At 55.5% G+C, this 24,998-nt stretch overlaps 2 protein-coding genes across 4 annotated transcripts in view; both read left to right on the forward strand.

The window, feature by feature from the left end:
• Positions 1-67: 67 nt before the first annotated feature.
• Positions 68-15,584, forward strand: STK36 (serine/threonine kinase 36). Its single transcript, XM_065671592.1, has 26 exons — positions 68-528; positions 1,345-1,485; positions 2,217-2,294; positions 2,705-2,835; positions 3,084-3,333; positions 3,734-3,827; positions 4,085-4,254; positions 4,479-4,678; positions 4,758-4,884; positions 4,993-5,133; positions 5,370-5,549; positions 5,765-5,862; positions 6,220-6,325; positions 6,756-6,897; positions 7,135-7,262; positions 7,864-7,968; positions 8,203-8,301; positions 8,513-8,607; positions 8,916-8,979; positions 9,156-9,266; positions 9,416-9,490; positions 9,921-10,092; positions 10,501-10,648; positions 10,868-11,027; positions 11,293-12,039; positions 12,117-15,584. The coding sequence occupies exons 1-26, from the start codon at positions 445-447 to the stop codon at positions 12,306-12,308; spliced, it is 4,038 nt and encodes a 1,345-aa protein (XP_065527664.1). The 5' UTR covers positions 68-444; the 3' UTR covers positions 12,309-15,584.
• TTLL4 (tubulin tyrosine ligase like 4) overlaps positions 12,216-24,998 on the forward strand; it is a 26,536-nt gene continuing 13,753 nt past the window's right edge. Inside the window, exons 1-6 of one of the 3 annotated variants that reach the window (XM_065671596.1) lie at positions 12,216-12,304; positions 18,991-20,342; positions 21,370-21,479; positions 21,913-21,976; positions 23,719-23,843; positions 24,188-24,298. In XM_065671596.1, coding sequence (XP_065527668.1) covers positions 19,051-20,342; positions 21,370-21,479; positions 21,913-21,976; positions 23,719-23,843; positions 24,188-24,298 — 1,702 coding nt within the window. In that variant the 5' untranslated portion in view covers positions 12,216-12,304; positions 18,991-19,050. Of the gene's footprint in view, positions 12,305-12,681; positions 12,777-18,990; positions 20,343-21,369; positions 21,480-21,912; positions 21,977-23,718; positions 23,844-24,187; positions 24,299-24,998 lie in introns of those variants that run through there. The other 2 variants (XM_065671595.1, XM_065671593.1) reach the window with 2 other exon arrangements.

Below are 24,998 nucleotides of genomic sequence, written 5' to 3' on the forward strand. Positions count from 1 at the left end.
CCCGGGAGTGGCTGGGTTGGGTCTCGGCGGGAGCGGGGCGGGACGAGGCGAGGCCAGGTCCGGTCCGGTCCGGTCCGGTCCGGTCCGGTCCGGTCCGGTCCGGTCCCGTCCACCTGGGGGGCTTCACCCGGGGCCTGGCTCCCGTCCTGTCGTGGGGAGTGCAGCTGGAGCCGCGGCCGGGCCAGAGCCCGGCGGCCACCCGCCCTGGGACCGCGCCCAGGGTGCAGCCCCGCTGCGAGGGGAGCTGCGGCGCTTGGGATTGGGCTCGTCGGGGGTGTAGCCCTGCCTGCCCTGCCCTGCGCTGGCGCTGCCCCTCGCAGCTGCGGTTGGTGCCTCACGGCGGCCGGTGGCGGAGGGTGAGAGGAGCGGGGGGCAGGCACAGCGCTCATCCTCAGCGGCCGCTCTGCTCCTGCAGCTCTGCGGCTTCCTGCCCGGGCGCCCGCCATGGAGAAGTACCATGTCCTGGAAATGATCGGCGAAGGCTCCTTTGGGCGCGTGTACAAGGGCCGCCGGAAGCACAGCGCCCAGGTGAGGAGAGAGGCGTCGCGGGAGGGGGCCGGTGCTGGCACTGGGGGCTGGTCTCTGGTGGCCGTGGGTTCCAGGCCTTCGGGACTCGGCACTCTTTCGTTTTTGTGCTGACCTCCCTGGCCAGCTCCTAGTGGCACAGTCAGGAACGTTCAGGGGACCTCAGGAGTCCTCAGTCCACTCCTTGCTCAAAGCAGGGCCAGCACTAAATTCAGTGAAACCTCAAGGACAAACACCCCACAGCCAGTGCTTGGCTATACTTAGGGTAAATAGATTTTACGTACATCAAAATGAAGCTCCCCTGTTTCAGTTTGTAATCCCTGTGTCATCCTCCTGTGTGCTTCATCCCCTCGCCATCCTGGTGGACTCTGCAATAACTCCTCCAGCTTGTTGATGTCTTTCTGGCCATGATACTGCAGTGTGGTCTAAGAAGTTTCAAATAAAGGGCAACAATAACTTCCCTCCAATTCCTGTTGTTGATACAGCCCAGGGTGCTGCTAGTGACCCTCACTGCCATGGCACGCTGCTGGCTCGTGTCAGGCTGGCTGTCCACCAGCACCTGTAGGTCCTGTCCTATGTTTCTGGCAATCCTAGTTTTGATTGTGCTCACTGATTAGTTTTCTTTGCTTTAAATGCCAGTGTGCATAGCACTGAGACCTGCATTGATGTGCAAGGGCCTGGGGAGAGCCCTGGCTCCAGTGAACAAATGTTTTGTTTGGTGTGCTCGGCTGGAAAATGCTGAGTCCTGTTTGGGTGACATGAGGCCCGTGCCAGGGCAGGCAAGAGCATGGTCTGATCCCAGCTGTGCCTGTTTGAAAGGTGGTGGCCTTGAAGTTCATCCCCAAGGTGGGGCGGTCTGAGAAGGAGCTGAAGAACCTGCAACGGGAGATCGAGATCATGAGAGGCCTCCATCACCCCAATATCATCCAGATGCTTGACAGCTTTGAGACTGACAAGGAGGTGAAGGGGATTACTCTGGGCAGATGCTTTTGCTTGACAGGGGCAGGGGGACAAGGGCTTCCCGGTGCTGCTTCACTGTGCTGCCATAGGGGTGTCCTTCTTGGGAGATGCTGGTGACACCCTTCCAGGGCCTGGTCAGTGTTTTTCAGTGTGTGGTGCATGTGGAGTCAGCACCTATCTGGGCTGTGTGGGGTGCACTAAGTCATATGTAGAGATGAAGGAGCTGGGCAGGGGTGTGTGGTGTAAGAGGGGTGGTTTGGGATCACAGGGTGAAGGTGACTCTCCAGTCACCTCATCAGTCTCTTCAAAGACTGACTTCACTATTTTAAACTCTCATGGAGAGAGTATAAGAAAGGGACTGAAGACTGTGCTATGGGACATGGGGGCATGAAATACAGTAATTGGCAGCAGAATCAAAACAAACTCAAGGGAATGATTTTGCCCACCTGGATCGAAAGTACCGTTCTGGGCTTGTCTTGTCCTTTCCTCTTCCCTGGTTTCTGCTGGCTGTCTGAGATAAAGACAGCCACAAGGCCTCTGAGTGCCAGGCTCTTGCTGCAGCTGTGGGTGCTCTCTCCCATCCCAGATCCCAGCCCAAGCTGACAGGCTGTGCATGATGACACTCCAGCATATCCCTCAGTTTTCCTACCCTGCTGTGTCCTGGTCCCCAGGGCATGGTGGGGATGTAGCTGGGTGAGTGTCTGATCTGACCACACTGCTCTTCCCTCCAGGTGGTGGTGGTGACTGACTACGCAGAGGGGGAGCTCTTCCAGATCTTGGAGGATGACAGGACTTTGCCTGAGGACCAGGTGACTGTCACAGGGTTGGCCACGCAGTATTTGCTGCAGGATGGAGAGAGCAGGATTTGTCTGCCTGCAGGCAGTGGATCTCTGCTCTGGGACAGGAGTGCCTCAGGGGCTTTGCCTGGCAGAGCTGCTGAAGGGGGTGAGGAGGGAGCCAAGTTGCGCTGGGGGACATTGTGGTCCAGCAGGGGCCTTAGTTTCTCTATTCACTCACCAAGGATCACAGCACGAGGCTGCTGCCTCAGCCATCAGCCTTCTCCAAGGAATTGCGGCCCCACAACTTGGGCTGGTCCTGGCTCCAACCAGGGCAAGGGTAGAAGTGGGGATACTGATGGAGCCAGGCCATAAGGGACCCCATGTTTGTGCCAGCTGGTGGCACCATGGAAAACAGGGTGAGGCTCCCATGTCTCTGGCAGGTCCAGACTATAGCTGCTCAACTGGTATCTGCTCTCTACTACCTGCACTCCCACCGCATCCTGCACCGCGACATGAAACCCCAGAACATCCTCCTGGGCAAAGATGGCGTTGTCAAGCTCTGTGACTTTGGGTGGGTGCTGGGGCCAGCTTGATGGGGACACTTGGCCTTGGGGCAGTCAAGGGGTGTCCTGTGTGCTGTAGAGGAGGAAGGGGGAGTGTGGAAGGGGACCTGGAGTCTGTGCATATTTAGAGGTTGAGCGGGGATGGGGTATTTTGGATTTCAGAGGGGACGGGTGTTGGTGAACTCACAGGGATCTCCCTGGGAGCTGCAGTGGATGTTTCAGACTGAACCAGCCATTTGTGCTTTGATCTGAGCAGGTTTGCCCGTGCCATGAGCATCCACACCATGGTGCTGACCTCCATCAAGGGCACCCCACTGTACATGTCCCCTGAGCTGGTGGAGGAGCGGCCATATGACCACACAGCGGACCTGTGGTCTGTGGGCTGCATCCTGTATGAGCTGTTTGTGGGCACTCCTCCCTTCTACACCAGCAGCATCTTCCAGCTTGTCAGCCTCATTGTCAATGACCCTGTTAAATGGCCTGTGGCCATGAGCCCAGTCTTCAAGGTAAGGGGAAGGCCCTGCCTCTGGGGTGAAATCCCTTAATGCAGTAGCAGCTTTGGTCTCCTGTGCTGCCCTGGTGGGTCACTCTTAGGTTTTACATCCCCTAACATGAATTTCAAAACATAGAGAAGGGATGAGAGAGGGGCCTCCTGGGAGGGGGACCCTTATCCGTGCTGCCCATAAGGTGGGAAATGGGCTGATAGCAGAGGAGTGATTTACTGGATTGGGAAGAGAAGTGTCTTTCCGTCTGCCCTAAGCACTAGAGCCCCCCACTCCTTTCCCAGAGCCAGGCAGGGAACACAGACCTGCTTTGAGCCCTTAGTGGGGCAGACTGGTGGGTACACTGTGCTCACTGGTGGGTGCTGAGCATGTGCCATTGATCCCGTGCTGTGCTGCGCTGTAGAGCTTCCTGCAGGGACTGCTAATGAAGGACCCGCGCCACCGCCTGTCGTGGCCAGAGCTGCTCTCTCATCCCTTCATTGCTGGACGGGTTACTGGTGAGTACCAGCTCTTTTCCCACACTGGCTAGGTCCTTTTTTTCCTTCCTGCTTGAAGGATGCCCTGCTGTTTTTACTGCCTTGGTCTTTGCCTCACTCCTCTCAGCTTTCTTCAAGCACTGGCCCCTACCTCGTGCCCTGGGCTTGCTCTGGGTCCTCTGAGATCCCAGGAGAATCCCAGGGGAATCTCAAAGCTGATCACTCTCCCTGCGTCCCAAGGGAGAGCTGCTGCTGAAGTTCTCCCCTCGCCTCCCCAGTGATTGATGACACAGAAGAGCGTGGAATCTCAAATCCCTTCACCACTAAGCCATCTCCAGAGCTGCAGGCCCTAAAGGAGCAGCAAGCCCATTCTGTGGCTCCCAGGAGTGGCCAGTCCAAGATCCTGAGAAAGGCCCGGCAGAAGATGGCTGAGGAGGCACAGAAAAAGGTAGAGAAAATCATGGGGTTCCCCTGGCTGTGTCCCACAGTCAGGGCAAAGGAGGGCTACTGAAATGGGACCTGGGCAAAAAAGATAGAAGGTACCTGGGTCAGGCTGGGGTATCAGTCACATACAATGCAAGATGTGGGGTCCTCGGGGTGGTGGGCTCTAAGGGGACTCACCTGGCTGACTGAGTAACCCTGCCCTGACCAAACTGCTGTGCTGTCACCCAGGGACAGCTGCAGGCAGGTGATGCATCTACAAAGGCCCAAGGCAAAGGATGTGCAGGGCATAGAGCCAGAGCAGCCCCAAGGAAAGCAGCCCTTGGACAGGGGGGCCCACCGACTGCTTCTAATGAGAAGAAACCTGATGTCCTACAAGGAAAAAGCATCATGGCAGAGCGGGAACTGGAGGAGCCTCCTCCCAACCCATGGTGAGGGAGGGCTGAGGCTGGGACAGGAGGAAGAGGGCAAGGCAGGGTCATTCACTAACTGTGCTGTTTCCTTGGCCAGGGAGCACAGCATCACTCGAGATTATGACCGGGAGTTTCCTGGAGCAGGTGTCCCTTCACAGCCTTGTGCTGGCAGGGCAGAGGCCCGTGGCAGGCACAGCATTGAGGCTGTGGACCTGGAGAGTGAGGTAAGGTGATGTCTTGTGGTGAGGACAGCAGGGCCCAGTCCCCAGGGGCTGGTACAGACACTCTGAGGCAGGCAGGGTCTGTGGCACCAGTCCTCTCTCCGTGATCAGGAGCTGGAGAGTGATGAGGAGTGGCAGCATCTGATTGAGACCACTGAGCCGTCAGCCATGCAGCTGAGACCACTCAGTCTCCTGAGGGACCCAGCCTTTCGGCACCGTGTCCAGGCCCGTCTGGCAGACTGTGCTCAGCAGGTGAGTGCTGCATGGCCCATCCATGACTGGGGACATGGATGCTGCCTTCTTCCCCAGGTTTGGGTCGGGAACACTGGGAGAGTCCTCAGTCCAGCCAGCAAGAAGATCCTCTGCTTCTCCAGGAGCTGGAGGCACTTCCCATCTGCTCCTCTGCTGTCTCCTGCCTAAATGGGTTGATGGGCTGCCCATGGCTGACAGTCAAAACTGCTACTGACCATGAGCTTCTCTGCGTCCAGGTGCTGGAAGGGATGCTGGAGGGAGCCTCCCATCTCTGTCCCGTGCTGCGTGTCATAGGCAACCTCCTGGCTACCCGGTGTGACTCTGAGCTGCTGGACCACTTCTGCCAAGAGCTGAATGTGCCTCTGTCCCTGCTGCATCTAGCCAAGCAGATCCTAGAGAGCGGTAACACCAAGCAGGTGAGTGTAGGACTCCTGAGAAATTTGAGCTTCTTCCAGCCCTGCAGGATGCTGAGGAGGCCCTTGTGCCCTGCTGGAGCTGGCTCACAGGACCAGTGCCTCTTACAGGCACCCTTAAGAAGTGGGAGGTCCTGGCAGGGAAGGATCCTGCTGTAGTGGTGTTGGGATGGCCAGTGGACAATCCTCACTTGCTGTTTTTTTTCTGGATCCTGCAGCAGCCCTGGTGTATCACAGTGCTGACAGACCTCATCATGGTGACCACAGTGTATTTCAGCAGTGAATGCAATCCAGAGGAGAGTGGGCGAAAGGACAGGTAGGGACAACCCTTTGTGCTCTGAGGTCTCTTGTGACCACTCTGGGGACCCCGCAGTAGGCGGAGGGGTGGTGTTCGTACTCCATGGCTGGAGCTGTCTCATTGGGGAACCACTGTGCACTAAGTTCTTCATGCCATATTGCTGTGCTTACAGAGGAGTGCTTTCCTTGAGTGGGGCTAATTAAGGGGAAGGCTCAGCTGACTGGAGTCCAGTTGTGCTGACTACTGACATCAGCTCACAGTGCTAGTGTATGCTGCCTGCTCCATTAGCCAGGGCCATATAGCCTGGTCAGATCCTGTCCTAACAGCCAGGGGCCATGTTTCTGTGCTCTCCTCTGCCCTGGCTCCCTCCTGCAGCCTGCAGGCCTTCCAGGAGAGTGCCACCTACTTCCTATCCCTGCTGCCGGAGCTGCTGGCTGACCCAGCTGACATCGAGATGAGACTCTGCCAGCAAAGCCTCCTGGTAAGCATGCCACTGTCTCTCTTCTCCCAACACCCCCCACAGAGACAGAAGCTGTGGAGCTCGGGGTGTGTGTGGGAGGGGGGCTGCAGGCTGAGGACTCTGCTCCCAGCAGTGGGGTCTGCTGCATTCTTTGTGAGGGCAGACTGTCTCACCCACTAGGGTTTCTTTTTGGGATCATATACATAAAGGAGGTCTCTGAGGGAGCAGATTCCCTGCCTCTGTACCTCCTTGTGTACCCCTTTTTGCCAACTTCCATGTGCATGTGGCTTCCATACAGTAACCTGGCTGGAGAGGACACTTAGTGTCCACGAAGCTCCAGCACGAGTCTTTCTCCCATCTCTGCTGTTCCCCCACAGTCCCCTCTCCCATTGTCCTTCTCTCTCCTCCCACACTCAGTTTGCAGTGATGGCAACCCCTGTGTCTCCCCCAGTGCTTCACTCTGCTCTGTGAGAGCCTGGATGCGACATACCACTCTGTCTCTGCCTGTTTTTATGTCAGCCTGCGAGAAGATCATCAGCCCCTGCTGAACAGACTCCTTCAGGGATCCATCTCAGAGCAGCCTGCTCTGCGAGGTACCAGTGACAGCAACACCCCACATTCTCCTTCCTGTCCTTGGGCTCCCTCAGAGCACTGACTGCAGTTGCAGTGCTGTTGGCCAAAGGAGATGGATGAACTGCTCCTAACCAGGTCTCTCTTCTACCCTCCCTCAATCCTAGATCTCATCCCCCTCATGTCACAAGCCTGACGTTTCCTCTCTTGTTCTCCAAACTCATCCTGCATCCCTCACCCTGCACTCTGTCCCTGTGCAGGTTCAGCAATGGAGGCCAAGTCAGCCCATGAGCAGAGCCCATGTCTGGCAGACCTCTTCATGGTTGCACTGGCTGCTGCCTGCAGCATTCCATTGGAGAGGAACAGTTGTCGGGAAGCCAAGCAGCAGGTCAGGCCAGTTTTCTTTGCAGGGTGAGGAGGTGTGGTCCCCACAGAGGCAGCAGCCCTTTCCCGGAGGAGCTCTTTTTCTGTGGCAGAGCAGAGAGCGGTGATCCTCTGGCTTTGGTGGCTGCAGGGCTGGCATTTGCAGGATGCTCCTCCCCAGTCAATAGCAGAGCTTTAGGAGTCTAAGGGTTCCTAAATCAGTGAGGAGACTCACACTTACAATCTGAACTGTGGGATGGGCTACGTAAAGAATTAGGCAATGCAGAGAAAACATGGAGAAGTCTTAAATTACAGTGATATGAACTGCAGAAGTCTGAAATTAAATGGGACAGTGAGAGGGGAAAAGGAAACTACAGACTTACAATTGATCCTTTAACTCAACTCTGAGTTAATGGGGAGAGGAACAGAGGAGGCATCTAACCTTGTGCATCTCTGCAACTGTGCATCAAAGCCATGCTGGGTCGTGGCAGATAGGCACCTCAGTGAATGCACACAACATGCAGGAAGCAAATGCCTTCTTTTATTAACTTGTTGCTAGCATTAAACTACTGAAGTTTGTGCAGTGCTTCACATGCCCAGCATGCAAACCAGGCTGATTTCTGCAGGTTGCTCAGCAGGTAGCTGAAACGCTTGTGAAGGAAGAGAGCCGACAGCTTGGGAGACTGCTGGGGAGACTGGAGCACCCAAGCTGCTCCTTGAATGTGCTGAAGGTAAAGGCTCTGTCCATTTGTCTGGCTGTGCCCAAAGGTCCTGGACTTTTGCACTGGGCTTAGGAGCATGGAGAAAGGGGAACTGTGGTCTCAGCCCTCAATGACCCCCATCTCCCTGGTGTCAGTTGTTGAATAAATGAACCTGTGGTAGCCATGGGGTTTGACTGGGATGGGCCTGGTCACTCTATCCCTGTCCTCAGGGGTTGATATGCATCTTGCCCCTCTGCCTTGCAGATTCTCTATGCTGGCTGCCATGTCAGCCTGAGCCTGTGCCAGCACCTGGGAAGAAGCCAACGACTGTGGGGTTCCCTCATGCAGCTCTCAAAGGGCGAGGTAGGACTGACCACAGTGCCAGTGGCAGGGCAGGAGTGCGGGCAAGCAGGACACATTCCTTTGAGCACTGCTCAAACCAAGCTGGAATGTGTGGGGAGAAGAGTTTAGGGGAGCCTAGTCTGGAAAGTGCAGTTCTCCTCCAGGGCCCAGAAACATCCCCTCCTCCCCTTGCAGCCTTGCTGTCCCCCTGTGACTGCTGCTCCCTTGGCAGGTCCCCATGGCAGAGGTGGCCCGGGGGGCAGCCTGTGAAGCCTCTCTATACCTGCTGGCCCTACTCACCCTGCAGCTCCAGGTCTCCCCTCCCAGGTAAGCATGCACTTTCACTCATGGGTGGGAGAGGAACGTGCCCTGCCCTGCCCTGAACAGTCCTCTGTCCCACTCCCTGCCCAGAGCTGGGCTTCTGCTCCCACAGATCCCTGTGATCTGGACACACCAGCTGTGTGGGTTGGTGCTGGGGAAGTGGTGAGGCCCCAGTGTGGAAGGAGGTGCTGTGAGCCAGGGCTCACTCCTGCAAGGTGGCTGCTTTCCAGCCTTGGGGGTATTTGGGTGCTGCTGAAATGTGGGATGTGAAGGTGTGGGGACACAGTGCTGCTCTCCTGGTCCCTGTGTTTCAGGCTTGAGGAGGTGGTTACCCTAGCTGTGGATCACATCACCCAGTCTCCTGTTGTCTCCCTTGTGGTGAGTCTGGCCACCCTGCCAGAGCAGTCCTCGAGAGCCCTTCAGAGCCCTACGTCCCATTTGGGTCTTGCTGTTGCTTTCACTCAGGGTGGGATGGGGCTGAGGGATAAAAAAATCAGCACCTGAGTGGGCAGATGGGAAAGTCCCAAGGGTGCTGAGCAATCCCTGTCCCACAGGGTGCTGCAGCATTCCTCCTGACACAGCTCTGTCAGCATGGGGTTGCCTTGGAGCTCAGAGGAAAAGAGATCCTACTGGTGGTGACAAATGTGCTGACAGCGCCTGCTGAGGTATGGGATAGTGACAGGAGCAGGGGAGCCATGCTATCACCCTGCTGTGGAAGTGGGGTGACAAAGACAGACTCACAAGGATGTATGTGTGGTGCTGCTGCCCTCAGACCCAGCAGCTAGCTCTAGCTTGCTCCTGCTCTCTCTTACAGCTGCAGCTCCCCCCACCAATGGGTGCTGGTCTCTATGATGGGCTCTTTTTCCTCCTGCTGAAGCTCCTTGCCGAGGTACCAGTCTGGTAAATCTCCCTTTGCCCGGTCTCTGCTAAAAGGTGTGGTGGCAAAAAGGCCTGAATGTGGATCTGTAATGGAGTCTGAGGCAAACCAGGGAACCGGGCGGCTTTGGCTGAGTAACCCCAAGAAAGTTGCCTAATGTCCCTGGGTTATCTCTGGAGTTCTGGAGTGCTGGTGGGAGAGTGGCAGGCAGGAAGAGGTGATTCATGGGCACACTGGAGTGGGAGAGGGCAGGAATGCCCTGGGACTGGCACCATCAGCAGGTGCAGGAGGGCTGCCAGCTGCCTGCCCCCTTTCCTCTGCTGGGCCGTGTCTGTCCAGGCATGACATTCCTAGGAACATGGGGCTGGCAGAGCCAGGGACCAGAACCCTGGGGAGCCATGGGGACTGTAAAGCCCTCTGACATCTGCCTCCCCACCTCTAGGAGGACACAGCCATGGAGCAGGGCTTTGCTGCCTCAGAGCTGTGGACTGTGGTGTGGCAATGTGTTGCTGTGGTGCTTTGTGCGGGCAGCAACCGGGCAGTTCTGGAGGGAGACTCCATAGGGGCAGGTCACCCCACAGCAGAGCCAGACTGGAATCTCCTCTCTCCTCAAGGTAAGAGCTGCAGGACAGCAGGGCTTCTGCCCTGGACCCTGCTTCACATTCTGCCCTCAGACTTGCCCCTGTCTCTCCCCATCCACATCTGATCCCTAAGACCGGAGGGCTTAGGGGCTTTTCCTGACTATTGCTGTTATCCTCTGGGGAGAGAGGGCTGCCCAGGCCTGTGCTGTGCCCAGTCGGCAGTGGCTCAGCTGAGCTGGCTGTAGGGAAACAAGAAATACTGTGCTGCAGGGAATGTTCACCCTGGCAGGTGTGATCACTGTGGATGGAGATTGGTCTAGTTTTTGGCAGGGAAGCATGGAAGCAGCCTTGAAGCAGCCTCGAGGAAGTACAGGCAGACAGAAAAGAGGGGACTTTCCAGCCTTCTCTAGCTTTGTCCCTCTTGTGCTGTTTCCACTGCAGGCACCCTGCACTTCCTTAGCCTGGCCCTCTTTGTCTTCACTCATGAGTCCCGTTGGTGCCTGCTTCAGCTCACCCCATCCCATGGTGTCCTCATGGTGACACTGAAGAGGCTGCTGTCGCCTGGCTTCCTGGCATGCCTGGCACAGACGTGAGTTGCGGGGAGGGCTGGAGTGGGCAGAGCTCAGCCGCAGAACAGGGCTTGGACACAAGCACGCAGAGGGTGGAGAGGTTCCTGACCTGGAACTTGCAGGGCACAGATTACCTGCAGAGTCTCTCTAGTGCCTGGCATGGAGAATGCTCTCTGGCTCTTGCCCTGGTGTTTTTCCATTCACCTGTGTGTTAAGCCCTCTCTCTCTAACACATTCAGGCAAGCAGGGGAGGATGGGGACCCTGAGCTTGTCCCAGCTGTGGTGATCAAGGCCTGCCAGCTCCTCTGTTTCCCTTTTGCCCTGGAAGTGGATGGAGACGCCTTAGCACTGGTCACAGAGGCTGTGAGAGATTCTCAGATCCCAGCCCAGCTGCTGCAGGTACCTCTTGGTCCTGTGTTTCTATTCCCTATACACTGTGCAGACACCTCTCCACCCTGCAGCCCCTGATGCATGGCACCATTTCACACCATTCTAGCAGTTCCTGTGCAGACAGGGATGTCACGTAGGTGCCATGCAGCCCTCAGAGCAGCTTGGCCAGCAGCTGAGCTCTGTGCTGATCTGCTGGCTGCCTTCAGTGGCTGCTGGACTTGGCCTGCATATGAGGACAGTGCACTCAGCGCTGTTGTCTCTCCTTTCTCCTTAGGTCTGCTCTTGCCATCTGCCCTTCTCATACACTGAGCTCCCCATGAGCCTCTTGTGCCACCTTGTTGTGTCTGATAAGGAGGTCATAGACCAACTGGTGAGGGAAGCTGCTGCTTCAGAGCACGTCACTGCCTTCTTGACATCTGCCTTGTTTTCAGACAGCCTCACACTCACAACTGACCTCCTGTCTCTCTTGACCCATGTGGCCCGGGCCTGCCCGGAGCACCTGCCCTTTCTCCAGAGGATTCTGAGGGGCTCGGATGTGGCTGACCAGCCACTGACCCGCCTGCTTGGCCACCAGCACCACCTAATACGGGCCAAAACCTGCAACCTGCTGGGCAACCTGCTCCGACACAGCCACGGCTTTTCCCAGGTGCTGCAGAGCCACCTTGGTTTGCTGGAGAGCCTGTTAGGGTGCCTGGCTGACCCGGAGGAGAGTGTGCGCAGAGCGGCCAGCTTTGCAGTGGGCAATGCTGCCTACCACCCATGCTGCCCAGCCGGGGCCCTGGGCCGAGCCGTGCCCTGGCTGATGCGGCTGCTGAGTGATGCGCAGGCTAGGACGTGCTGCAACGCGGCCTCAGCCCTGGGCAACCTGGGCCAGCGCTGGGAAGAGCTGGGGCAGCTGCTGCTGGAGAGTCGGGCTCCACACGTCCTGCTGGAGGTGGCCTGCCGGGACCCCCGGGACAGCGTGCGGGAGGGAGCCCTGGCTGCGCTGCGGACCCTCAGCCAGCACCCCGGGACCCAGCAGGTACCACGTGGGGACCCCGGTGCTGCAGGGACAAGGGGCCCGGCTGATGGGTGACTGTCCCTCTCTCTGCTCCGCAGGTGCTCCTGTCCCTCGGAGCCCCTGAGAAGCTGGCCGCGCTGGCCAGCGGCAACTTGCAGCTCGTTGCTGGTGGCTGTCCCCGGCTGCCTTCCGCCCGGCACTGCAAGAAGCTCCTCCGCCTCCTGGCCGATCCGCACCGCCCCTCTGGACCCCTCGATCCCGGCAGGGCAGCAGTCCCGCACTCGCGGTGAGGGATGGCGCCATGGCTCGGCCTGACGCTGCTTTCGACGGGACGGGACGGGACAAACGCTTCTTCCTCCTCCTCGGGCTCCAATCCCGGTCACCCGTGGGTGTCACTTTGTGGGGCTGTCCCACCCGGGCAACTTTACCGGGGCCCTCTCCGTGAGAAGCCCCTCCTGGAAAAGTGCCTTTAGACTGCAGCAAACCGCGTCTTTCTAGCGGCCTCCCGGGCCGTGTCCCACCGGGGCCACCGGAGCTGTGCTCCTCTCTCCTGGGCTCTTCCCCTGGGGCGGGCACCGGAGCCCAGGCTCGCTCCCCGCCGCGCTGCTAGGGGGCGCCGTGCACCTCGAGGTGCGGCCCGCTAGCGGGGCTCGCGCGGTGGCTGCCGGGAGGTGTAGTCACGTGGCGGCGCCGCCCCGGATCCCTATGGTAACGGCGGCCGTGCGGGGAGCGGCGGGGTCGGGGGTGCCGGGCGGGCGGTGAGTACGGGAGGGGCGGGCCCGTGTGTGCCAGCCCTCCATGGAGCGGGGCTCTCCCCCTCTGCGGTGTGCGCGCTCTCCAGCCTGTCCTCCACAGCGTCCCCACCGGCGCCTGGGCCCTCCGGTCCCCGCCGCTGCCTCCCCCGCCCTGCCGCGGTGTGGCCCCTCCGTGCCCAGACCCCGGGGAGGTACCTTGCCTAGCCCCAGGCCTTCCGCGGGGTTCGCCGTGGCTTTACCCTGTGTTCCCTCGGGGAGAGCCGGGCTGGGCCCTGTGGGGCTGGGGAGCTGCCCGGGGATGCTCTGCGGCGCGATGGGCCGGGGACCGGCGGCCTGGCCAGCGCTCTTGGGGCAGGGCGCAGCGTCTCGGTATCGCCTTGGGCCTCAAAAGACTCACCTGAAGAAATGAGAAACAGCATGTTCCCCGGGTGAGCGCAGGAAGACCTGAGTCCCCTGTGAGCCACAGCCTTCGCGAACCTCTTCCTTGGAGCAGCAGTGAGGATGGAGCTGATTTGGACTGGACCTTAGTGGGTGCTGGGGCAGCCTGTCTGCTAATCCTTCCACTAGGGCCCTGGCTTGGCTGCTTAGGCGTTGTAGAAAGGAGCTGATGGCTCCAAAAGGGGAATGGCAAAGCTGCTGGAAGAGTTGAGACAAGCCTGGAGTGTTTCCTGAGTGTCTCCAGGGTCTGGTCTGGGAATGAGCAGTGCAGGAGTGGAGCCCTGCAGTGCTCTGCCAGCCTCCTGTCTCCCTGCTGGGCCAGGCTGTGGGTATCTCGTAGGACACAGAGTTCAGGCCCACAGCTCCACATCAAAACCCTCCCTACATGACTCCCTGAAACGTGACTCCTCTTTTTCATTGCCGTGTGCTCCTCACTGAGCAGGCATGTGTTGTCTGGGGGCTCCTGGGCAATTTGGGGGAACTATCAGCAATTGTTGGCCTGGTTACAGATTTAGCTCATAATTTTTCCTTGACTCTTAGTGGTTGTACCCAACAGATAGTGGTGATTATTTGTTCTTGTATTGCTCTCTTGCTGCAGTCCTTAAGCTTGTATTAGGCAAACTTTGTAGACGACAAATCATCCCCTCCATCTCTTCAGTCATACCTGGGGCCCTTTTCAGCATAGCAGGTATCGCATTGCAAGGAGGACACTGATGGAGCCAAATGCCACTGTCCCCAGATAATGATGCCTGCATGGAGATGTGTCACCAACACAGGTTGAGGGCTTTGGCTGCCATATGGGCTTGGCTGGGTGCCATTCCTTGGCATTTCCCGAGTTCTTCCCGTGCAGCAAGTCTGGGAGTATTTGGTAGCTTCTTCCCAACTTGAATTTGTTTCTGCTCCACTCCTGAACTCCAAGAGACTGCTCTATGGGGTGAGGTGGTTGCAGTGCCTTCAGAAGAATCTTTCCCACCCCAGCCAAGATATGGAAGGGCCCTCATGTACTGAAGGACAGACATGGCAGGTTTTCCTTCCAGTTCCAGATATGTTTCAGAAAAAAGTTATTCAGAAAAGAGGATGGACTGAGTGTTTTATATGTTTTGAACTAAGTGGGTAGTTCTTGCCTCCTTGCTGTGTGTTGACAGTTCATGTTCCGCTTGCCTCGAGCCTTCCACCTTTATTTTATTTTCCTGCCAGAGGAAAAATAAAAACCAGAGGGCTCTGCACTGCCCTCCCATCAGCTCCTGCACTGGTGGCCAGGTACTGCCCAGGGTGTGTTGCATAATTCTCCTGCTGGGAAGCTCAACTTGAGGAGGTAGGAAGGTGCTTTAGACCTCCAGTGGCTTAATCCAACAACCTGCTGCCTGCAAGGTCTGCCTGCTTGCCTGCCTCCCTCCCTCCCATCTATCTGGGAATGGGAGCCTGCGCTGGAGCTGCTCCACTGTTCTTGCAGGGCAGCCTCCACTTAGTTAAAGCATTGTTTTGGGCAGCTATGCACTTCTCATGCCCTCTCTGTTCAGTGTGGAGCGGAGGTCAAGCACTGCAGCTTGTTGAACTGAAATGACTGGCCCTTCACCAGGGCAAATGCCAGGCACAAACATAACCCCATGATGCAGGTGGAATTTGCTGACACATCCCCATGGTGGGTGGTTTCCCAGTGGTATCCTTTTTGTGGCCTGAGTAGCCAAGTAAAAACTTGGTGTCTTGATTAGGAAAGAAATCAGTCATTATCCTGTGCCCTGTTGTACTCCAAATGTGGTTCTGCAGGACAATACTGGAGCTGGGGGGGAGCAGCAATGCTTGGCTGTGTGGCCAAGCACCACACGAGTCTGTTGGCCTGTGGGTTGCCAGTATTCCTGCGGTAGCTGTGCTGTCTCTGAGCTCTCTTGTCCTCGTGGGCTCCTTGTGGCCAGCAGTACCTGTGCTCTTCAGCTTGAAGTTGTGGGTGGCCTCAGGTGCTGCTTTGTGTGTGACTGCACTTGAGGCCACTTGTTTCCAGGAGCCAACGTAGGTGAGGAGTGTTTCCATGCTGTTGAAACTCAGGAGTCTGTACCTGGGTACCAGGTGTAAGAGCGGTTTTAGGCACTCCAGGTCAGTTGGTTTCACGTCACTGCAGTTGATCTTGTTGGATGTTTTACATTTTTCTGAAGGGTTACAAACCCTTATTTTAAAATGGATACTGGTTTTAAACCCTGTTTATTTTTCATCATTGTTAACTCGGTTGTTCAAGCTTTAATCAAAAGCCTCAGAGCTCCAAGTGAGGAACTTGGTGTGAACTCGGGTCTTGGTTCAAAAGAGATGTTACCCTTTGTAATGGCAAAGAACAGAAATTTCACCTTGCAGTGGCACAGAAGACAATAGCAAATCACAGTCTGCCAACCCCCACTTGTGACTTTGGGTTGGGTGAAGCTGACAGCACATTATCAGGTCAGCCTGCAGCTCATACATTTGCAAGCTCTTGGTATTTTAAGCGTGTCACCGCAGCTGTGTTTAAAATAACCTCTCCAGCTCAGCTCACGTGACAGAAGTATGATGTGCACACTGGGCTCTTACAGCCTCCTCCTTTCCCACTAGCAGTGGTGCTGCGAGGAGCTGCCACGCTGCCCTTAGAGGAGCATACACTGAGGGAGGCTGGGGCTGTGAGATTGGACCTTCCACTGACGCCTGGTGGGGGTGCGCACAGGCTGTGCGGGAGGCGGCCCCTGCTTTGCCTCTGAGGTGACATTCGTAAAGGCAGTGGCAGTGCTCCAGCTGACGTCCCGATGCCTGTGAGCAGTAATTAAAGGTGCTAGAGAAATAATTGTGAGTGCAGCTGTATGGTCACACCAGCAGTGACAGCTTTGGCCTCTATCTTGCGTGGCAATAAGTCCAAGCCAAAATCCATTAATTACTGGTAATGACGTTTGAGTTTGACTTTCAGCCCAGCCAGGCTGCCCTGGGCTTTTCCCAGCTCATGTTTCTACAATGAAATTTCCAAGTGTAGTTTTATTGCTGTTGCAAGCAGCAGAAAGGACTCCTGCTCCTTTGCCGCAGGGTTGGGTTGGCAGAGCTAGGGATTACATCAAGCTGTGACCTCCCTCCACCCCAGAACTGACCGAGTTACATGTAAAGGGGGAACTTCCCTCACTGGTAACCAGCCGGGATTTACTGTGGTTCATGCCCAGAGCCATGAGGACGTGGCAGCTGCTGTCCTGTTGTGTCCACAGCTCAGCCTATGAAAGTGCCTTCACCTTTGCTGGTTCTCCTGGATGTTCAGCAGCTGCTTTGCCAAATTGTCCTCACAGCAAGAACAGGACCCAGGTTGCAGGCAGACATGACAGGTGGCTGTGCTGGCACACTGGAGGTGGGACAGGAGTGTGGACAAGGGGAAGGACAGGCAGCATGAAGTGGTGTTGCCAGTCTGGATGCATTGTGGCCTGCCCAGTGCAGGGTCAGGTTCTTCCTTTCATCCTTCCTGCCCACAGCTTTGAGCTTTTGCATCCCCACAGGGAAACAGAGGTGGTTACTAGCCCTTGGCCAGCAGTTGCCTGGAAGTGTACAAAAAGCCTTGCCACTTCCTTCTACAGCTGCTGCTTCCAGGGCACCCCTGCCCTGTGCCAGACAGAACTCCAGAGAAGGGCTCAGTGTGTTCTCCCTGCAGGCCTGTTGGTAGTACTCCCCTGCCTGTGCTGGTCACATCTCTGATGCTGTTGTCACTCCACGGCAGGGTCACTGAGAGCTGCTGCTGACATACTCACGCCTGTGTCTAAGCTGGCTGTAGGATTCATGTCCCTTGTAACAGCTTCATTAGGCCAAATCACTTATTTTTATAGCAGGATGATCCACTGATAGCTGTAAAGCCGGGTGGAGATGAGGCACAGGTGGCTTTCACTGCAGCCTGGTTCTGCAAGGTCATTCACAGCCGGGTGAGAGCACAGGCGATGGCCAAGCTGGCAGCGTGTGCGGTGATGCTGTAGTGACAGTCCCCTTTGAGGCAGGGACATGGGGGACACTTTCATTCCCCTCCTGGTTTTGTTTCCCTTTTTTGCACGTACGTTTGCTGGTGTGCTGGGGGTGCTTTGTGTTCCGAACTCGCCTGGGGACCTGGGTGCTTCCGGGGGGGGCTGGTGGCAGAAGCCACTCACTTGTTTACTGAGGGAAACTTGAGCCGGGTGGGTGGTGGCATCTGAGCCGCAGCTTCTTCGCTCTCTGCTAATCGCTGTGAATGTCGGAATGGGTTTGCTGCTGGGCGCAGATAGGGTAGCGATCCAATAGTCCGGTACAGCTCGGTTGTGTAAGGCGTGTGGGATTCCCTGCCCCGCGGCTCTGAGTCCCGCTTGGCTGCAGCTCTCAGAGGGATGCAGTCGCCCCGTTCTCATCAGGAGCGCCCAATGTGAATGTCTCAGCACTAAAGAGCAGTGCAGCCATGAGTACGGAGCGGACCTCACCCCTTCCATGCTTTCTTGCAGAGCTTGGCAGGGCAGCAAGGCTCCTTGGGGACATACAGCTCCTCTGGGATCCTGTGTGGGACATTCCCACCTTGTACAGCCTGTCTTTGGGATGCTGCTTGTGCTAGAGACTGGGGCGTAATTCACAGGTTGAGAAGGTCTGGAGGGTGTAGGTCAGTCTGACCCAGCCCTTTGGCAGGTGTGAGCAGGTGTTGTGGCGCTACAGGGCAATCCCAGGCTCCCTCAGCTATGCTGCAGTATATATTGCTGCTGCGGCAAGATAGTTTTTCAGGTGAGAAAGGAGGATGTGCGTGTATTGCAAGAAAACTGAGAGGTGATGGCTGATGCTGTGCTTACCCTCCTTTTTATGCCTTTTTTTTTTCTCTTAAATATGCAAGCTTGTGAGAGATGGAAGGTGGAAGAGCAAGCCAGGCAGCCTGCAGATTCCTGTATCCAGGGGCCCTCCAGGCATGTGTTAAAGCAAGACAAATACCTGGCACATGGTTTCTTTTCTCTTTCCCTTCCCTTCAGGCAAGAGGATCTTGCAGGTACAGTGCAATAGTTCATTTTAGGAGGATTCAGGACACCTATCTGCAGCTCAGTGATCTGCCAGTTGCTCCTTGAAAGTCTTTTCTGCAGGACTGCAGTGGGGAGGAACATGTGTGTGTGGTACTGCCAATCTCTGCTGCATCCCCAACTGCTGGTATTAGAGCAGCCCTGCATTTGCTCCTTGCTGTTTTCTCAGTCCCGAGCTCTTTGGGATGCCCTCAGTTCTCTCTGAGCTTTTCTATGGGGTTATGAAAGTGAGAAAAGCGTTCCTTTTAAAAGCAAAGGCTGAGGTTCTCACCTAGTTGTGTGACCTTGGAAGCTGAAGCTTTAAGGAGTAGGAGAGAAGAAAAATAAGTGGATGTTTGGGGTTGGGAGGACTGGTGGTGGAGCACATAGTGCGGTTTGGAGACACAGATCTGTGGGAGTGGGTTCAGGCAGCCATGCCTGAAGTCCAAGGCAGGTGGCCTCCCTCTCCTTGCAGCCAGAGTTGCTGTGCTGGGGCTGCTGCATGTGGCTCTGGCTGGCAGCCACGCATCCCTGCGCATTTGCAGGGCACAAACTTTCCTTGTGCACAGCACTTTTCCCAGGGCCCTCTCTAAGTTGTTCTTTGTGTCCTCTGGTTTCTTGTGAGATGCCAGCTCTTCCTTTGTCTTGGTCCCAGGAGACTCTCAGGGAGCTGAGCAGATGGAGTTGTGGTTTTTTATCCTGTAGGGAGAGCAGCTCGCCCTGCTCCCTGCCTGGGCACTGGGCCGGGTGCTTTGCCCTGCCGGGGTAACAGTGCCTTTCATGCTGTTTTGTTTCAGACTGGCAACGATGCTGCTGTAGATGACTGACTCACTTGTCCCTATGTGCTGTGGCTCTATATGGCCTCTGCAGGACCCGAACACACTAGTCCAGGCCCCAAAGAGGAGAAGAGTGTCTGGGTTGAGTCTGGCACCCTTCCAGCAGGGAGAGCTGAGCCGCACCTCACTTGGCAGCAGGCAAAACCCATCTGGAATTTAGCGAGGACGCATGTGAGTGCTTTCCATAGCCTGCTGCCCTCAGGGATCCCTCTGCAGCAATCCTGCTTCTTGTGCTCACCATCACTATGCCACACACGCCCCAGTGAAGATGCCCTCCTGAGCCTGTCCTCAGCCCAACCCTGCCTGGACCCAGGCAGAAGCACTCTGTTCTGCCAACGCTCCTGCCTCAGACCCAAGCCCTATGGGCTTCCTTTCCAAAGCCCTGCGGACACTGACTCTCCCACAGGAAGGGAGATGTCTTCCTTGCTGACAGAACCCTGCCTGCAACCTGCACTGGCAGAGGAGTGCTCTGAGGCTGGGGTCAAAGCCTCTGCCCTGAGCTCAGGTCAGCAGTCTTCCAGCTTCTGTAGACCAGTGCTCAATAACAACTCCTTCCTACGGCCAAGCAGTGCTAAAGTGCCTTTCGCTCAGTCACTGGAGATCAAGAAGGTGAAAAACACCCACAGCATCCCCACCACCTCACGGTCCCACTCTAGGCGTGGAGACAGCTCCCCCACTAGCCTGGTCAACAGAGCAGTTAAAAGCAGCAACCATGCATTGGAGCAAACTGCAGTCCCCTTTGTGACTGTTGTGCCTAGCAGTGCAACCCTCAGGAAGGACCAGTGTTTACAGGAAGATGCTGAGAGGAGAACGCACAGCTTAAAAGAAAAGGAGCCAGAGATCTGCATCAGCGAGGCTGTGCAGCCGCTGGCTATACAGACTGCCACACACAATGGCTTTGCACACAGAGCCCAAAGCTCTGCCCTTACGAACATGGGCAGCCTGTCCAACTGGAACAGCAGGTGCAGGCAGAACATCATAGCACAGCTCACCCCAAAAGAAGCCATCGCTCCTCGCAGCTTGGAGCCGGGTAGCCATTGCCTTAACAGTAACTCGAGCCTTGCAGGCACCGATGCTGCCACTGGCTGCACTAAGCATATCAGTGTCCATCCCTTGGCTTTGCACGCTGCCTCTCCCAAGCGTGGTGCTGGCTGCCAGCATGTGAGCACACCGAGCGCGCGCCCCATGGACAAGGCAGTAAGAGCAGAGCCTCCACATGTTGTGGCTGTTGCTGAAGTGGCAACTCGGATGTCCACAATTCAACTGGAGAAAGAGGAGAAATGGGCCCACGCTGTGCTCCCAGGAATGCTCGAGTGAGTAGAGCCAGGTGGCAGTATGGGCTGGGCTGGCTGTTACATCTGTGTGTGCTGGGAGAGGGTGCACTGTGGCTGCTATGTGGGTGGCAATAAGGATAACCATGGGCTGCATTCCTGAGCAAAACCCAGCTGCAGCAGATAGGCTGAGAAAATTGGGGCTGTTCAGCCTGGAGAAGAGAAGGCTGCGTGGAGACCTCATAGCAGCCTTCCAGTATCTGAAGGGGGCCTACAAGAATGCTGGAGAGGGAATATTCATTAAAGACTGTAGTGATAGGACAAAGGGTAACAGGTTAAAACTTAAACAGGGGAAGTTTAGATTGGATATAAGGAAGAAGTTCTTTACTGTAAGGGTGGTGAGGCAGTGGAATGGGTTGCCCAGGGAAGTTGTGAGTGCTCCATCCCTGGCGGTGTTTAAGGCCAGGTTGGACAAAGCCTTGGGGTGACATGGTTTAGTGTTAGATGTCCCTGCCCATGGCAAGGGAGTTGGAACTTGATGATCTTAAGGTCCTTTCCAACCCTAACTATTCTATGATTCTATGATGCAGGGGGAGCTTTCCTCCTACCCCACCTTGACGCAGGTGGCTCTGATCCCCTCCACCTTCTCCTTCAGCCACAGTAAAGAATTCCTGTGTGGCATTTCTAGCTCACTCCTGACACAGTCACAGGGTCCTACCTGCTGTGGCAAGCTCTGCATGTATGTTGGGTCAAGTCTGCTGTTGAGCCAGGTCCAGCAAGGCTTTCCTGGGCAGAAACATGGGTTCCTGAAGGTATGCGAAACTGATGCAGGACAGGGAGGGGACAAGGACACGGAGCTTGTGCACTCCTGCATGGTGTCCTTGTGCCTCTTTCTGGCTCCTCTGGGACCTCTCCATCTTGCTAGCCTGCGATCAGTGCTTGTACATCAGCACCAGGGAGGGCAGTGATATTGCCGTCCATGTTATCTCCTGGTGCCTGGTGGGCTTCTGGGTCTTTTGGTCCTTGAAAACATGTGCCACTCCTTCTGATGTGATGTCCTTTGTCCCAGTGTCCCTTCTGAGCAGTCACCACTGGAGCTGAGCCATCCCCAGGATGAAGCAGAGGAAGAACTTCCTGATGGCCTGGATGAGAGCAGCAGTCAGGAGGAAGATGAAGACAGTAAGTGCTGGTTCCCCAGAGAGGCTGTGCTCCATGCCTTGAGGTGGGAAGTATGAGGGCTGCCTGGGAGATGGGGGTGGGCACAGCACTGTCCTGTCTTACGTTCATGTTATCATTTCGCGATGACCTAGAGATTGTGCTGAACCCAAAAGCAGTAGCAGCAAGGAGGAACTGTATGCGTTCCTCTGGGGAGCAGGCTAGGGTTCACCACTGTCCTGCTCCAAAACTTAGACATCTCTCTGTGCAGGGCTGTCAGCTCCACCCCTGCCCTGCCTTTTATGCCACCAATTAGAAGGTAAAACCCAGGATCCAAGGATTCAGGGCAGCTGGGAAGGGTCTGTCCCCTGGAGCATTTGTTTTATCTTTTCCCCTCATAACTATGCATTCACTCCCTGTGGAGATAAAACTTGATTGACTCTGTCCCCGTCTGCAGGTGACTCGGATGCTTCCTCTATCACTGGCGTGTCATCCACTGGATCCGTGGCTCTTGTATCCAGGTTAGTAGCAGTAAATAGTATATTAAACTTTGCACCCTTGTCCAGATTTGTCCGTCTTTGCCCTCCTTGGTGACAGAGGAGGGCTGTAGCATGTAGGGGAATGGAGTGGAGGTAGTAACAGGCTTCCCTACCAAAATGAGCTTCCCTTGCTACCCTGCAGACCAAAGCTACTTCTCTTGCTACAGGCAGCAGCCTGCAAAGTGCTGAGGTATATCCACCACATCAAAACAGGGCTCTCAATTTCACTGCCACTGCTAGTTGCTGGGTTAGTCTTACTGGATTAGACTGTGTTCTTGCAGTGCTGTTGCCTTGCAGATGAAGCAGAGTGGAGGCATCCTAGGCCAGAGACTGCAAAGATCTGTGGTGTCTTGTTTCTCCTAAAAAGAAGTCCTATAGCCTGGGTTTTCCTTTAGATTTTAGGAGGAGGTTTCTCTGGGAAGGATTTGTCAGCCTGCGGTCACCAGAGCTCTGCCTCGCTGACTCCTGGCAGACCTTTGCAGGACCTGTTCTTGCCAACGTAGCAATGGGAGCTGGTCCTTGCAATTGTGCTGCTCCTTGTAGCAGGGCTGCCTCAGGCTTTGCTGTCTGCCTGACAACTTGCTGCTTTCTGTCATGCTATAACTCACCTGGGAGACAAGGAAGACTGCCTGCAAGCAAGTGTTGAACCTCAGGGTGCTGCAGGGTGTGCACACATGGCTGTGAAAGTCCTGCAGAGGTGACAAATTGGTTCAGCAGCTGTTTCTGTCAGGATGTGGCTGGTTGGCCTCCAGGGGCAGATGAGGGGAAGCAGCACTTGGGCCAAATGCCTCCTGCAGGAGGGAGTTGGCCACTTCTCTGTGTGGGCTGTGAGCTGGGCTGGCCTCAAAGCCTTTGCTGCTGTCTTCTGCCTTTGGTCTGTTGTGGGCAAAGCCAAATTTGTGCCAAGCAATGTTAGTATAATTTATTGACAATTGATAAACTTGGAGTTACTGATTCTGGTGTTGAAACAGATGTATATGTACAAAGATTTAGGGAAAACACTTCTTTTCAGTCCTGCCCCCATCCCGGTCTCTAACTCCCTCACTGCAAGCTACACTCAGTCCGTTCAGTGAGGCAATGTGTGGCCTGGGAGATTGGGGTCAATGTGTTGTGGTTCCTTTTCTTTTGGTGCTCTTAGTTCCTTAGTGGGTTAATCTGGTGTGGCTTCTTCCACTGGCTGCAGCGGCATATATTTAAATATATGTCCATTATAAGTGCTACTTTTAGCATCATCCCAACCTGAATAGATACATTATAAATTCTGCCCTTCCTCCCTGGTGCTAGGGGTTGCTGTGGTAAGAAGGTGGATGTACAGTCAGTAAAACTCTGGCCTTCTTTCTCTTGGTTCTGGTGTGCTGCAGGGATGACAAAAGCTGAATCATATATATATATATATATATATATATATATATATATGCATTACAACCTCCACCCCTTGTTCCTGTGGACTAGGTTATAGGGTTTGTCATGTAACAAACTCCACCCCCTTGCCCTGGCAAAACACAAACCCCACAGGGGTTACAACACTTGGCGTGTGCATTCATTGCAATCTCGCCCCCATGTCCTCACTGCAAACTGGGTTACTGACCTTCATACCCATTACTTGCACCATATGGCAATGATGCAAATCCTGCTACCAGGATCAAGGCTCATTTCGGCTTTCCTCTTCCTCCCTGTGCTCATTTTCACCTTTAGCCAAATGACTACTGCTTTATCTCTCCTAGGAAGTGCATTGAGTGCCTGGCCCAGCCTGCTGAGGCTCAGGAGAAAGTGCTCAAACCAGCTCTTGTCTCCAGTTTATTCCCTAATGTGCCTCCAACTCTCTACTTCAGTACTCGGGATGAGGAAGGTGAGCTGGGGTCTGTTATTGTGCAGGGTGAGAACAGCCAGCTTGTTATTAGCAAGCAGTGGTGCCAGAACACAGCATCCCTTACTCTGATGAGACCCAACACCACTGTCAGATCTAAAGGGCTGGAGTAAAATGATGGCTGCTCCTGCAACTTGGAGCATGAGTCAGGCTGCCAGCAGATGTTCCAGCATCCTAGATCTCCCCCAGCCATTGAGTCCTCTGCTCCATGCTAGTTTTGCAAAGGGGCCTATGCATCCTCCCTTGCAGACCTTGTGCCTGTGCAGTGAACTTAGGGAAAGTGTTGTGTTCATTTTCCTTCTGTCCTTATCTTTTTGCCTTCCTAGTGGAAAAGCTGCCTTGGGAACAGAGGAAGCTGCTGCGATGGAAAATGTGCACAGTCACACCAAATATAGTGAAGCAAACCATTAGCAGATCCCACTTCAGAGTCAGCAAAAGTAAGTTGTGGGAGGCTGGAAGTATCCATCACATCCTGTCCTCCCCTGCCTCTAGCCTGTGGGCATGAGAAGGCAGGCTGCCTGTGGTGAGCAGAGCTCGGCATTGCAGGATGCTGGGTTCCCATTTCTGCCTGTCTGACCTGCGATATCTGAGCTCTGTGGGTCCTGGTCTCCCTCTTGGCTTGTCCTTGGCATGGACAGCAATGACTTACTCATGGATTGTCAGGAGCTGAGGCAGTGTGTGGGGCAGCAGAGCTGTGCTGTGGCTTCTTTGAGCTATGCCTCTAGATGGTGCTGCCACTCTAAGGAGCCTGGCACTCATGTGGTGCCAACCCCAGCACCGCAGCATCCTGTCTCCGTGTGTTAAGGAAAAAGCCGTCCTCTCTGACCACAGCCAGACTGTTCTCAGGCTCGGGATCTTGATACTAAGAGACATATAGGAGAGGGCTGGGGCTGGGGAAGCACTGAGCGTTTGCAGCTATGATCCATGCCCTGGAGTGTGATCTCGCAGAGTACTTACGGGGCTCCTGTGTGTACTGGGAAACCTCTGCACAGACAATTTTGGGGCTATTAATGGGACACAGAGGGCAGATCCCACTCATAGCTCTTGATTTAGCAGCTTTGGAGTATCCAGTATTAGTGCTTTGTGCTATTCTGTGCAGCATCCCTGGCATACTTCTGCTAGCTCCAGGCGGTGGGG

This window comes from Lathamus discolor, chromosome 3, assembly GCF_037157495.1.
Source record: "Lathamus discolor isolate bLatDis1 chromosome 3, bLatDis1.hap1, whole genome shotgun sequence".
Lineage (NCBI taxonomy): Eukaryota > Metazoa > Chordata > Aves > Psittaciformes > Psittacidae > Lathamus > Lathamus discolor.